Genomic DNA, 14,773 nt, shown 5'->3' with positions numbered 1-14,773 from the left:
GGAGTGCTCTGCTTACTACTTCTCTCCCTGCAGGAGGCGCACGCGGAAACAAAAAAAAAAATCTGTTTCTGGCTCGCGCGGTCTTTTTTCCTCCTCCACCCCACGGTTCCTTAGGATTTTACTCGATTGTTTATTATTTGCGGGGCGGGGGAGGGGAGTGGTGGAAAGAGGCGGGAGATGGGAGGCCGGAGACTGGAGCCTAGGGGCCTGAGCCAGTCAGAGCGCGGCGTGGCTTGATGGGTACGAGGAGCAGCGAATGGCTGCGCGGCAGACGGCGCGGCGGTCACGCGCTTATTGATACAATGACATCATCTGTTTGTACGCGTCGAACTAGCTTGGTGCAGGGGCGGGGCCGCACGTCACTTGAGTGACTTACCCTCTGCAAAGCTCCGAGTCCTCGGGCGCTTACCACTTCGGGAAGTGGAGGTGGGGCCGGGGGCGGGAGGGGGTAGAGGGGCGCGGCTTGGCTGGCAAATCCCAATGGATGCGCTTTTGTACCATTCCTGATCGCAAATGTTGAGGACCAGGGAGCTAGCCGTTTCCGTGTTCCCAGGAACTTTCCTGAGAGTTTATATAACAATAATAAATAACGTGTATGACTTAAGACATCGACGATCTTTGAGGTTTAATTTCCACGTGGCACATATAAAGAGGTGCACAGGTAACCTGGCCTCCAGTTTTAGGCTCACGTCCATAATGCAAGGCATGGGGGTGAAAGATGTTCGCAGGAGAAAAATCTGCTTCGAAATACAGCCAATATACGCAAATACTATACCAACATAACTTAAAAAGTCAAATTATTACTATCTTCCAACCGCTTGTGATTATCGGCCTCTGCTCTTTGATTCAAAAGTGTTTTTCTGTCGGCACTAATTACTTTGTTCTTCCCCCCCCATAAAACCCATTAAAAGTAAAACTAGTTTCCGACATGAACAATTGTGTATAAACTGGCATCTGGGTTAAGACGTTTACTTTGTATGTCTAAGTGTAGGTGTGCCCTCGAGGGTCCCTACATCAATCAAAGGATTTCTGTTAGGGTCAGTTGGTGCAAGTTGTAATCTCATCCTCAAGGTGTCCCGCAGTATATGCAGGTGAGTCCATTAACCCCAGGCCAAATCACTCTTGCAAGTCTTCAGCCAATGCCTTACTAAGAAAAAGAGCAGTTATCAAATCTCTCATCTTCTCTAAGGCTCATTAGGATATGAATACTTAATCTCCTCCAAAGTGCACAAGAGAGAGCTTCCAACTGTGGGTTCCAACCGTACTGCATCCTGTGTACCCAGCTCCATCGAAGTCCTGAATGAAATTTCCAATAAGCAAAACACTTTTACACTAGGTCTTAGTCTCCTGGCTCTTGGGTAGTGCGGCAGGAGAGAGAGAGGGAGAAACTGACACTCTATATCTTGTGAACTAAACCATCCTTGCTCTTGCCGGAACAATCCTTCTAATAAAGATCTCAACTCAGTTTTTCAACTCCAGGTTCCCCTCGAGCTTTCTCCTCCCCTTCCTTGTCCAGCGTGGGCGCGCACGCACACACACAGACACACATCCCCCCTGCCGCCTGCCTTCTCGGTCCTCCCTCCCCCTGGGCGGGGACCTGTCTGCTGTCAGCTTAGGTTGAGGCTCCCTGCGTGTGTCTATAACTTTGTGTTGCTGCTGCTGCTGGTTGTTAGGAGAAGGAATGTGGAAGTCAGCAGTGTGGAGGGTGACAGGCTGCCCGTGCAAGCTGCAGGAGCGGCAGCGGCAGCAGCAAAAGCCTAAACGCTTCTCCCGCGCAGATTCTTCGCTTTCTCTTGTCTGTATTTTTGGGAGAAGTGCAGAATTTTGCTTTCTCCCCCATCGTATTTAAAGGGAAGGTGCCGCGGTAGACACAGGAACTATGCAACGGGGTTGCTGCTTTTCTCTCCTGTGACTCCGGATCTGTTTTTGAACAAGCTCAGGTTCTTCCCTTTCCCCTCCCCTTGACTTTGTCTTTCTCTCCCCCTCCGCCGTTTTCCCTAATCCGCCCCCCCTCCCCCTCCGCTTTCTCCCTTTCTAGTGTTTTTAAAGGACTTGAGTGAAGGGGGGGGAACTGTCAAGATGGCAGCAGCGGGAGCAAGGAGGTTATGAATGTGTTAGTACTGGACCTTCTCGCAGCCTTAGGGGAGACTTGAAGCTTCCAGACCTGTTGGAAGATTTCTGCTTTGATTTGCCCTTTTTTTCTTGAGAGGCAAACGACGTCAGCAACAACAATTGCAAAACAAAACACCAAAGTGGCTCTTGCCCAGTTCAGCTTCTTGCGAATAGCCTCTATTCTATTCTTTTGGTTTTTGAAAGTAGCTCGGACTGGACTGGCATGAATTTAGATGCATATTAACCGTCCCCTGCCTTTGGGTCGAAAGGAGAAGAGAAAGGGAACTGGGGGAAAAAGTCATCATGGTAATGCAAGAGCCCTAACCTCGTCTGTCGAAGCAAGAAAGAAGCCTGAGCTGTTCTCTGATGGACAGTGTAATTTCTGTGGTGTGGTGCCTCCTCGTTGGTGGGAGGGTGGAGGTCCGAGAAAGATCGGAAGACGCCACAGACTTTCTCTCCATTGCCACTGAAGGAAGCACTTCTCCATCTGCATGGAGTGAAATATAAACAAACACACACTCCCAGTAGCAGAGCAGGCACGGAGCTGCGCCACTCAACTGCGTTTGGCTTCTCCTTGCTTTAAAGGGACAACCCTCCCTCCCCAGTACCCTCCTCCTCCCCCTCCTCACTTCCCCCTCCCCTTCCCTGTCTCACTCTTACCCCCACCCCTCCCCCTCCCTCCTCCGCCCTACCTTCCTCCCTTCTTCCACGCCCCAGCCACCTTGTCCAGGAGAGACCTGCCTATCTGACCGCAGCTGGGGGAAGGGGTTGCCCCATCAGTGCCTAATCCTCGGATTGTCTCCACCCCCACCCCCCCGCACCCTCAGGCGGCGGCTGCTTTGGACTGGGAGTCGTTCGCTCTGCCAGGTTCACGGGAAGGGACGTTTCCAGGTCTGCCTGTTCCCCTGGCTTGGCGAGGTACTGATCTGGGAAGAGGAGGCGGCGGCAGTAAAGGTCCGCCGAGGACTTCATTCCAGCTCAGGATAACCAACTCTCTCCCCTGTTTCCCTCCCTTTCTCCCCACCCCCCAGCCCTCCTCCCCGCAGGCAGCGATCCTGATCCCTCAGCCTGTTCTCCCCCCTCCCCTCTTTCCCTCCCCCACTTTACCCCGCCCCAGCGAGAGAGCAAGGAGGGGAGCCACCAAGCGAACGAGGGAGAGAGCGAAGGAGCGAGCAGCAGCAGCCAAAAGGCAGCCCAAGGGCCCGGGCGGCGAAGATGGCAGAGGCGCCGTCCTCCCCGGCCCCTCTCTCGCCGCTGGAAGTGGAGCTGGACCCGGAGTTCGAGCCCCAGAGCCGGCCCCGCTCCTGTACGTGGCCCCTGCAGAGGCCCGAGCTGCAGGCGAGCCCGGCCAAGCCCTCGGGGGAAGCGGCCGCCGACTCCATGATCCCAGAGGAGGAGGACGACGAGGAAGACGACGACGGAGGCTGCGGAGCCCCTGGGGGCGGTGGAGGAGCCGGCACGGCCATGGCCATGGCCGGCACGAGCGGCGTCCTCGGCCCAGGACTGCGCCCCGAGGAGGCGGCCCGCCTCCTGGCCCCTGGAGGGCAGGACTCGGGGTCCGGCGCGCCCTCCGGGGCAGGCGTGCTGAGCGGGGGGCAGCAGGCGCCACTGCAGCCGCAGCAGGCGCCGCTGCCGCTGCCCCCTCCGCCGCCGCCGCCGCTGCAGCCGCAGCAACAGGGGGCGAGCGGGGCCGCGGGGCAGCCGAGGAAATGCTCCTCCCGGAGGAACGCGTGGGGAAACCTGTCCTACGCCGACCTGATCACCCGGGCCATCGAGAGCTCCCCAGACAAGCGGCTCACCCTGTCCCAGATCTACGACTGGATGGTGCGCTGCGTGCCCTACTTCAAGGATAAGGGCGACAGCAACAGCTCCGCTGGCTGGAAGGTGCGTACGGACTAGCCTCTCAGGTGGGATCGGGAGGGATGCACGGCAGGGCAACCCTTGGTACTTTTCCAAGCGCTTTCGCAGGTTGTGGAGGCAGTTTAAGAGGTTGTAAATGCGCGGGGGGGGGGTCCCTACGCTTATGAAGAGCGAAGGATGGAGGAGATGGGGTGCAGTGCTTACCATGGGAGGGGAGGGGGTGTAGCAGTTATATGGGATGCTCAAGGGAAGGGTATTGGTGAGAATGAGGGAAAGAGATTGTGATGCGTAGGGAAAAATTGGTTGGGGGAGTCGAGAAGGGCTCCCTGGGACGAATTCCGGAGTTGGGGGAGGCTAAAAAGTAAATGGGAGAATACCCGGGAGTTTAAGAAAGGAAAGGTGAATGTTGTCGAATTCCCTGGACAGCGCTGAGGCGGGTAGGTGGGAAGAGGGACAACTTTGTGAGGGGCAGTCTTCATTTGGTGATTACATGACAGGGCAAGAAAGAGATAGAGTGAGTGAGTGTGTGTGTGTGGTGTGTGTGTGGTGTGTGTCCGTGTCCCAGAGCGTCCGGGTACACGTAGGGATGTAGATCATGAAGAAGGTGGATGGGTGAAGAAGGTGGATTTTGGGTTCCTTGCACTTCGGAGTTGTGTTTCTTTCTCTGAAGATAATGAGTGTAGTAGCTTGGCACAGCATCATTTATCTAATGAGACAACCTGTGGCCCTTAGGTTTAAGTTTTGGTATAGATAGCAACCATAGCATACTGTACCGTGGAAACATCAAATCCTTGGGAAAAAAGGAAGGAAGTACTTAGAGAAATCTTGGATTCCAGCCTAAACCTTTTTTGGCCTAAGTCCCTTTCCTTGCCTGGGTTCTCCTACCGACTACCTTCTATAGTCATCTGCAATGCATATTGCTTAAGGGATGGCTCCTAATGAGCCTTCTGTGCAGGAAGGAAAGGCTTGGACCATTAGGAACTTGGGCATTTATCTGAGGCTGACCCTGTTCCTCAACCTGACTTTGTTTTTCCAGCCTGTTCAGCACTTGTCTGGACTTAGTTCAGAACCCGTCCCATTGCTATTAATGCCTACGCCAGAGCTCCAACGTTTTATAGTGAGATGGAGCAAGGACGCCTTGGTGGCTGGCAGAGGAGCAAAGAGAGACAGACTTGGATAATGGCTTCTACCTGTAAATGAACTGGGAAGAGGGAGACTCTCCTGTTCTCTTTTGGTCTCTTGGGGCTTCGGGCACGTGGTTGAGAGGGAGGTGTGGAGAGGCCTATGATGTAATGACTCTTTCTGCAGTTGGGCATCTAGAGAAATTAACTCTGTGTCTGCTGGTGGCTCCTTTATTCTTACCATCTCCCTCCCTCTCCTCCCCAACTTCATAGAACATCTGTTGCAGAGAAAAGACAGGACTTCTGGTAACAAGAGAGCAATGTACCAATACTGTGAGGACCTGAGTTCAAATCCTGCCTTTGTGGCTTACTTGTGTGACCTTGGGCAAGTCAATTAACCACAACTTGGGCCTTAGCTTCCTCCATTATAAAATGGGGTGGGGTGCACGGCGATTAGACGATAGAGCGTATGAGAGCTCTTTCAGCTCCAGCTATATGATCCGTTGGTCATAAGTAAAACTTGATTTTTTTTTTTAAATTTGAAAAGAGCCGACCCTCCTCCCTTCTCATGCTTATATTTGGGAATCTTGTCTCCCAAGCTTCCTACAGAAAGTTTAAAAGGTTGAGGTCTGAGAAGGGATTAAATTGAGAGAACCATTTCAGAAGAAAGACTTGGCCAGAAAGAAAATTACATTTTAATTTGCTTTTATAAAGGTTTTGAAAAGAAAATGCCTTTTTTTTTGACGTGGAAGGTATTGCCAAGGCCTGATTTCACAGAACTTAAAAGTAAAATGCTAGTTTTAGAGCCATTTTGTGAATCAGTCTTCTTCAATATATTCCTCTACCTTACCAGATATTGAATGGTGTTACAGCTTTACAAGGGTATGTCAATTGTGTGATACAAGTGCTGTTTCCAAATGACCTGAGATTTGAGCAATTCACTTTCTTCCAAATGCTAATACTGGGTACCTTTAAAGACTGAGTTTTGGAGTATGTGGTAGAAACCATTCTTTGGCCATCATTCATAGTCTCCTTTAGCATTACAAGGGAGGGGTTTGGAGCTGAGGGGACCAGAAACTAATGATTTGGGAGTTTTAAGAAAGTGGGACGATTTTCCCGATTTTTTTTTCCTTCTTGAAAACTGTTCTTCCTTTTGAATTCAGACTAGTATATTTTTTAGTTGAAATTTAATTACAAATGAAGAGTTTTCACCCTCCCTGTGACTTTAAGATTAATAAGCCCTCTAAAGAGAGGCAGTGCAGTAGGAAAGGTGTTGACTTTGGTGCTGGAGCTGATTCTGTGATCTTGGCCAAATCATTTAACTGCACTGAACCTCAGCTTCCTTATCTGTAAATTGAGGAGTTGGATTAGATGATCTTTAAGATCTCTTCTAAGATTCTAAGGATACTAGAGTAATATTATTACCTTTTAATATCTATAATTAATACCTAGTTTTGATAGCATATGCGAAAATATATTCCTTTCACTGACATAGCTAGGCTGGCTGTTAACATGCCTTCATACCATTGTTAATTTCAGTCATGATCTTTATAATATTGGGTCACAACCAATATTTTGTTTCATAGTTTCACATTTCTCTGCACCTATCTCCTGTGTCTTTACTCGGAAGTTATGAAATACTCTAAATTGAAAGGTGAGATAACTAGCGTCCTTGATCAAGAGCCTGGCAGACCTTCTGACTATTTTAATTCAAATCTGGATGTTCTACCTCTGGGTAACAAGTAGCTGGGAATTACAGTTAATTTAACACATGAAAACTTTGATCCTTGGAGACCATGGGGAGGTAATTGAGTTCAAAAGTTTTTGTAAGATGACCTTCCTTAAAAGATGCAGCCAGGCAGGAACTACCAAATCTTTGAATGTGAGAGCCCTTTGAAACTGAGGCTGGAAGTGCTGAACACCCAGTATGACTAGTGGCCTGGATTTGGTTTTCCAGCCTTTTTTTTTTTGTTTGTCTGTGGTTTAGTGTGGGTGGAAGAGGAGGGAAAGAAGAGAGGTCAGGAGCTAATTGTGACCTATTTCCAGGCATCCAGGTTTCAAGAGTTTGATTCCTAGTATGATTAGTCATTCTGGAGGGATGGAAGGAGGGAGGAAAAGAAGGTGGGTGTGTGTGTGTGTGTGTGTGTGTGTATATGTGTCCCTCCGTCCGTCCTTTCCCATCCATCTGTGTCCACCTGTACCTGTGCCTGTGTATGTCTGTGCCTGGGAATTCAAATTCAGCTATTTTCATCTTATAGTACAAATGTATCAGTTTCTTGACATATAAAAATGATCCTGGAAAATGGGCTAGAATTCTAGCTTCCCTTGTTCCTGTATGTAAAATAGCACAAAAGCCAAAGTGGGTATACCTTATTAAATAAGGTTATGAATAAGTTATTCATTTCTTTGAAAATTCATTTATTTGAAACAGTTGCCCCATTCATGTACAGAAATAAAATAAGAAGTGATTATAGAAATCACAAATTCCATTATTTACTCTTTGTCTTTTAAAAAAAATACACCTTAGACTTAAGAAGGCTTTTTTCCTTAATAGTGATTGAGAGATGAATTTTAAAGGCCTGTAACTAAATCCTGCATCTTGTTTCCAATTTGGCAAATAATGTGAATTCTTGGATTCAACATTCAGCAAGCATTTCATAAGCACCTACTATGTGCCAAGCACTCACTAGTTGGGATTACTTTACTAAAATGTATTTGTGCCTTTTTAGTAAAAAAAAAAAATCATTCTGACCACTATTTCAGCTGATAGGTTGTCTGTTTGAAAAGAGAAGTTGTATCTTTTATATATGCAAATATATAGGTACTTTAAAAATATTAGGTAATTAAAGGATAATTTTCAACATAGAAAGATGGGTACTGGATACTTAGAAAATCTGGCCTGATATGACAGTGTAATAAAAGGGTGTTTTCATCCTTGGCAGAAGAAAGGTCTCATTTTGTCAGAAGCAGGAAGCCCTGGGTTGATTTATCGTACATGAGTTCTCGGGTACATAATTCCCATTGAGGTGATGGCTGTCTCTCAGGGTTCCTTTAGCCAGGTCTTAAAGGAAAAATGAAGATTGAGGTATGGCCAAGAGGGGCAAGGATGATCATTTCCTTGAATTCAGATTAGAGTTGATCTGCACACATACTCAGCAGCAGAATTCTTGTCCTCCATTGAGACTTTACTTAAAGGTTTGTTAAATTAGAAGCCAGTAGTACTAAGTGTTATTCTTCTCAGCATTGAATACTTTCTGGAATTCCAGGGCTCACCTGAGAAAGGCCTGGTTTGTTACTTCCCTCTTCATTTGCAGAGTGTTGGGGGCAGGATCGATTATTCAGTGTGATGTTTCCATCTTGGTTCCCTTAGCATAAAAAGATGTAGCATATTTGATGATGGGAGTGGTTAGTGATGATGGATCTGAAGGAGGGGGGGTGGGGGGGAGAGAGAGACAGACAGAGACAGAGAGTGTGTGTATGTGTGTGTGTGTACATGTGTGAGTGTGTACATATATACACTCCCATATCTGTGCCCTTGGAATCTTTTCTAAGACACGGCAAAATCAGGGAGTGTTTCACGACCCTTCTTATTTCTATCTGTGGTGTTCAGTCCTCTTTGAGATGAGTACATCTGGTCTCATTTCAAAGAACGATGTGAAGGAAAGTGTTTTTCAGTGCAACTGTCCTGTGCAGCAGAGTGTGTGTGTGTGTGTGTGTGTGTGTGTGTGTGTGTGTGTGTGTGTGTGTTGTAACTGTCATCATGATAAAGTTAGAATAATTTTCTCTTTGCTTCCAAAATGTGAACTCAGATGTAGGAAAGCAACCCACTGAAGGGCTGCTTATGGCCGTGTCTAAAGCTTCTGTCTTGTGCTTGGTATTTCTTGCCAAAAGGCTATTTTGTAATTTCCTTTAGGAGTGCGGTGCTCGTCAGTGATTCTCAACGAATCTCCTTCCTCTTCCTACAGCAGCAGTACACTAGGGGGACTGTTTTTCCTCTCTTTTGAGCTGATTCAAAAACCAATGAAATGAAGAAACTGGCCCTTTGATTTGTGTGCCCCTGACTAACTCATATAAGGTCCTTTAGTGTCAGGCTTATCTTTTTAGTGGAACGTGAATGGAACCATCGAGGACATATTTTTTAGGAGATTTTAGGCAAGTTATACGTTAAGAAAGTGACACTATGGAAAAAAAATTTTATGGTAGTCAGACTTAAAAAAAAAACCCATATATTTTACAAGTTACCTGTTATTGTAATTCCCACTTGAAAGCTGCAAGATATTTCTGTTCAGACAATTGGGGAAATCCATCCTTTTCCTCTCCTAGTTTTTGGAAATTTTGTCTGCCTCTTTCTATCCAAAGGCTAGGATGGAAAACTAAGAGTGTTTCTCAGAAGGGAGCCAGAAGGCCTAGGGGCTCTAATTAGATACCCTCTCTCCCTGTAGCTAATGCTGCAGGTCTCTAATAAAAATGGAACTCTCACAGAGTCATTATATATAAGTAAGGCTTAAATGAGATAGTGTATGTAAAATGGTTTGTGATGCCAGTGATGACAGGATATAAAATAATCTGGCTCATTTTTGCAGACTTGCTCATACATACACTCTCTAGGCCTGGAAGAGGGGCTTAATCCTGACTTTGACCAGTTGTTTTTTCTCTTGGCCTGAAATGACAGTGTAGTGGAAAGAATGCTGGATTTGGAATCAAGACTTAGATTTAAATCACATCTCTGCCATTTACCCTTGTCCTGTAGGATTACACTTACTCACCTTTCCAATTGGGTTCAAAGCCAGCCTCCAACACTGGTTGTGTGACCACTGGGATGTCACTTAATTTTCCAGCATATTGGATAATCTCTGAGCCTAGAAGAACTTTCTCTGAATTGCAGAGAAAATGCAGGCCTGTGTTGGTCGTGGGAGTTTCCTCTTAGAACTTCTCTATACCCGTGAAATCATGGGTCCAGGTCCTGTCTATCTCCATTTGAGGAAACTGTGGTGGAGTAAATAGAGAGCCAGACTCAAAAGTAGGAAGACCTGGGTTTTATTCCTGCCTCTCCCAAATACTGGCTGTCTGACTTTGGGCAAGTCCCTTAACCTCGTAGGGACTAGAAGGTGCTGACCTCATTGGTAGAGGAAGTTTCCTTGTCTGGGGATTGATTTCTGAGACAACTGATAACACAAGTCCAGTCTGTGTCTCCAGTTCCTTGTGGCTCTTTAGGGCAAATCTGCTGTACCTGTGTGTGCCCTCAGGCAAATCATTTCATATTTCTAAGCCTCAGTTTCTTCATCTGTAACATTTGGAGTTTGGACTCGCATGAACTTTAAGATGCCCTCTGGTTCTAAATCTATCATCATCTCTTGGCATTTTTCCTTATCTTTGGCAGAGTTACCTGTTCCATTGCTATCTGTTGACATTTTGCTGTTGGATAATTTAGCCCATGTTCATTATAGCTTTGGGAACTGAATAGTAGGGTGTGCATGGTGCATTGTGGCTAGTGGGTGTCACCCTTGAGTAGGGTGTGCAAGCAAAGATGGGAAAATTGCTATCTAATGGTGCTGATTGGAGGAGGAAAGAAGGGAGTGGGGGAAGAGACCAGGAACTGCTATTGTCACAAGATCTGAGTATTTTCTGACTCAACATTAGAGCATCAGTTTTTCACAGGTGTAAGTCACCACATTGTTGACATATGTGGCTATTGCAAGGCATGGGTCAACTTTGGCCTGTCATTGACCTTTCACTGTAAAAATATAGAACAGATACCCATATTTCAAGATGTGATAAGCCATGTTAATATTTTACAAAGCCATGAAAGCAGATTATTTCGAATGGTATATATATCAACATGAAGGTAAATAGAGACAGTCTAAATAGGGAATTCTGTGTGTGTGTGTGTGTGTGTGTGTGTATGTGTGTGTGTGTGTGTGTGTGTGTGTGTGTGTGTGTGTGTGTGTGTGTGATGGATCTCTTTGGGAGTCTGCTGAGAGCAAAAGACCACTTCTTAGAATAAATGAATAAAATAAAACATAGGATTACAAAGGAAACCAATTATATAATACTATAGTTATCAGAATTCTTTTTTTAAGTTCATAGATCTCAGGTAAAGAACCCCTGATAACTCATAAATTTAGAGCTAGAAAGGGACATTTGAAACCATCTGGTCTAATATTCTTCATTTTATAGTGATAACCCAGAGAGATGAAGTAACCTGGCCAAGATGACACGGGTAATAAACTGGTTGAGTTGGGATTTGAACTCGGGTTCTGTGACTCAGAGTTCAGCATGCTGTCTCACTCCATATCCACTGTATTATATACCGATTCTGCTATTTGTTTATGTCTGGTGGCCTTGAGAATAGCCTCATAAACTTGTCATTAGCTTCTTGCCCATTGCCACTTAGAGCGTGCCCAGGCTGACTTTAAGAACTCTTTCTTCCTAGGGCCCAGTTCCTATTCCTGGGTATATAGTTGTAGCTGTTTGTTGATGGAAAAATAGATGATCAATCGTTCTTCCTCCAGTGATGACAGCATCCCGTATATCAGAAGTCCTGGTTAGAGTTACCCTACTTTGCCTGTTCTCAGGGGTCAGTTACATTATATCCCAGGGCCATGGAAAGTCGATTGGACCCCAAAGGCTCAGGAGCTGTGAGATTAAAAATCTAGATCAGGGTATGAAAGAAACGTCAGAGGCCATCTTTTCCATCCTCATCCTCTTACAGGTGAGAACACTCAGGCCCAGGGAGGTAAGTGACTTGCCCTGGGCCGCATAGCTAAGTGTCTGAGGCTGTATTTGAATTCAGGTCTTCTGACTCCAAGCCTGGCCACTCTGTCTACTGTACCACTTAGCTGCCGTTTACCTTATTACTCCTCAAGAATCAGAAGCCAAAAGGGGCTTTAGCAGTCACTGAAAATTAAGTCATTTGTTCAGGGTTATGCTGTGCTTTCTTTTTGTTTGTTTGTTTTGGTGAGGCATTTGGGGTTAAGGGACTTGCCCAGAGTCACACAGCTAGTGAATGTTGTGTTATGTGAGACTGGATTTGAACTCAGGTCCTCCTGACTCCAGGGTAGGTGCTCTATCCACTGTGCCACCTAGCTGCCCCTGTACTTTCTTCAAAGTTGAAACAATTGTGTTTGTGAGGGCTGACCTGCCAGTTAGAACTATTTGACCTTGGGGAAAATCACTGAACTTTTCTAAGTCTATCACCATGCCTCATAGAGTTATCACGTAGGAAGGGTGGTGGTGGTTCAGGAATGCTCTATAAATCCTTAATGAAGTATGTAAATGTGAGCTGCTAGTAGTAGTAGTAGTAGTAGTAGTAGTGATGGTGGTGGTGGTGGTGGTGGTGGTGGTAGCAGCAGCAACAGCAGTATAGTATAAAGAACTCTACTCTCTTGACTACTGAATTTAAGGCTTTCCCCCGCTATACTATGCTGCCTTCTTCCAGGGAGGACAAGCCCTACAGTCCATTGCCTGTTTGCTGGGGTAATATGCAGCTCTGTCTCCAAGGAGCACTGCCATTTTCACAAGAGAAGGAATGCTTCAGTGCTTTCTTTTTTGTGTGGACTTTCTCTTGTCTTTTGATCCCAACTTGAATGAATATGTTCCTGTCTTCTTGACTAGGCCACAGAGGACTGAGAATGGAGTCCATTGACAGGAGCAGCCGTTTATTCTTGTAGTGATTAGACCAAAAGGAGCTAATTGTCCTGCTTGTTCAAAAGGCTCAAAACAGAGAGAGATGGAAAAGGAAGTGTAAAAGTTTTTTAACTAGACCAAAGCTAGAGACTCATCTTCTTGTGTTCAAATCCAGCCTGAGACACTTACCAGCTGTGTGACAGTGGACAAGTCATTCACCCCTGTTTGCCTCAGTTTCCTCATCTGTAAAATGAGCTGGAAAAGGAAATGGCAAACCACTCTAGGATCTTTGCCAAGAAAACCCCAAATGGGGTCACAAAGAGTCAGACAAAACTGAAAAACAACTGAGCAGCCACAGCTTCCCGACTCCAAGCCCAAGGCTCTATCTCCGGTGCCACCTAGCTTAACCTCTGTGAGATGTAGTTCCTCATCTAGGAAATAAGAGGATTGGACGAGATGACCCCTCATTTCCCTTGTAATTCTAATTGGTTTGGGATTATGACCAGCATGTCCCTCCTGTAGTTGGCAAGACTTTTGCACAGCTCTGATTCCTGGTCTACCCCATTTCATGTAACAGATAAAGAAACAGGTCTAGAGAAGGATAAGTGACTTGCCTAAGGTCACTGAGCTAGTTAGTGACAGAGTGAAGACTAGAACCCAGATCTCCTGACTCCTAGCTCTGGCCATTCTACCACACTATCCTTTGAGATTAGTCATAGCTGTGTCCCAGATGTCTCCATCAGTACTGCATTATTTCGGCATGATTGCATCTTGGAATTGTTTCACTTGGTTATCCTTTGTCTAATTGTTTTCTTGGTTTCTTCTAAAGAAATTGCTTGAGAATGTGGTTGCCTTCCTTCTTGGGTCTGCCTTGGTGGAGCTCTCTGTGGGAAGTCTTCTGTGATTAAAACTATACCTTAATCGATGCCCTCTTTCCTTAATATCATCCCATTATTTATGGGACTCTTGTTTGGTCCATATAGATTTGCCCCAATTTGTCTGTTTCTAGATAAGCTAAGTTTTTCCAAGTTTATAAGTGACAGGCAGTGTCTAGTGGATAGTATATAGGACTTAGAAGCAGGTAGACCTAGATTCCAATCCCATCTCTGACACTAAGCCTATGTCTGTGGACTAGTCACTTAATATCCTGAGCCTGAAAAAAGGCCTATCTGTAAAAAGGGGATAATAGTCTCTGCCTTAAAGTGTTGTTGTGAGGCAGAAATGAGATAATTATGTAAAACACTTGGCAAATCTTAAAGCCCTGTGTAAACATTAGCTATTATTATGTTATATTTTCTAAATAAGGAATGTATTTTCTGATATAGTACTTTGCGCATGTGTGTGTGTGTGTGTGTGTGTATATATATATACACATATATATATATAATATACATACATACATTTATGTGTGCATGATAATGACTAAGGAGAGCTGATTTTTTTTGTGTATTATGACCTTAGTTATAATGTAAGGTTGGCTATGTTCCAAGACTTTAAAATTGGAGAGGGATAATATGAATAGTCAGAATGACCGAGGGTGTCAGGAATGTAGTGACATCATAAGTGGAGTCTTCAGGGCACTTGGAGCCATAAAAGAGGGCATGGGCCTGGGACCCAATGGCATTCTTGTTGAAATGATGCATTATAGAATTTAAATGATACTTGGACATCCTCGGGGGCTTGATTAGTGTATCAGGCTCTTTAATGGTCCCAGAAGACTTCGCAGATGCCAGAACCAACATCAGCATCAACTACTGAAGAGAAGGAGGGGGAAATGAGGCCTTTGTGACTATCCTGGCATCTTGCTACATCGTAATATCAGTGTGGCTTTCAATACAAGTGCTGTGCTTTCATCAACCATGATTTGTGCCTGGCATATAGTAGGTGCTTAATATTTATCAAGTGAGTGAATGAATAAATCAGATAAATCAAATAAATTGAAAGAGTCCTATGCAAAGGACAGGGGCTTTGGAGTAAGAGGACCTGAGTGCTTCTGTCACTTTCTGCTTGCGAAGATGATGGCCAAGTGATTAAACCTCTTTGCCCCTCATTTC

General features: G+C 45.6%; 1 protein-coding gene across 2 annotated transcripts in view; it reads left to right on the top strand.

Moving 5' to 3' along the window:
- Positions 1-1,636: 1,636 nt before the first annotated feature.
- FOXO3 (forkhead box O3) overlaps positions 1,637-14,773 on the top strand; it is a 161,452-nt gene continuing 148,315 nt past the window's right edge. The window contains exon 1 of one of the 2 annotated variants that reach the window (XR_002328529.2): positions 1,637-3,996. Coding sequence is in view for 1 of the 2 variants with exons in the window: in XM_021008206.2 (XP_020863865.1) it covers positions 3,328-3,996 (669 nt within the window). In the remaining variant the exon portion in view is untranslated. The remainder of the gene's footprint in view (positions 3,997-14,773) is intronic. The other variant, XM_021008206.2, reaches the window with a different exon arrangement.

This window comes from Phascolarctos cinereus, unplaced genomic scaffold, assembly GCF_003287225.1.
Source record: "Phascolarctos cinereus isolate Bilbo 61053 unplaced genomic scaffold, phaCin_HiC Scaffold_5;HRSCAF=322, whole genome shotgun sequence".
Lineage (NCBI taxonomy): Eukaryota > Metazoa > Chordata > Mammalia > Diprotodontia > Phascolarctidae > Phascolarctos > Phascolarctos cinereus.
This window is presented reverse-complemented; position numbering and strand designations above follow the sequence as displayed.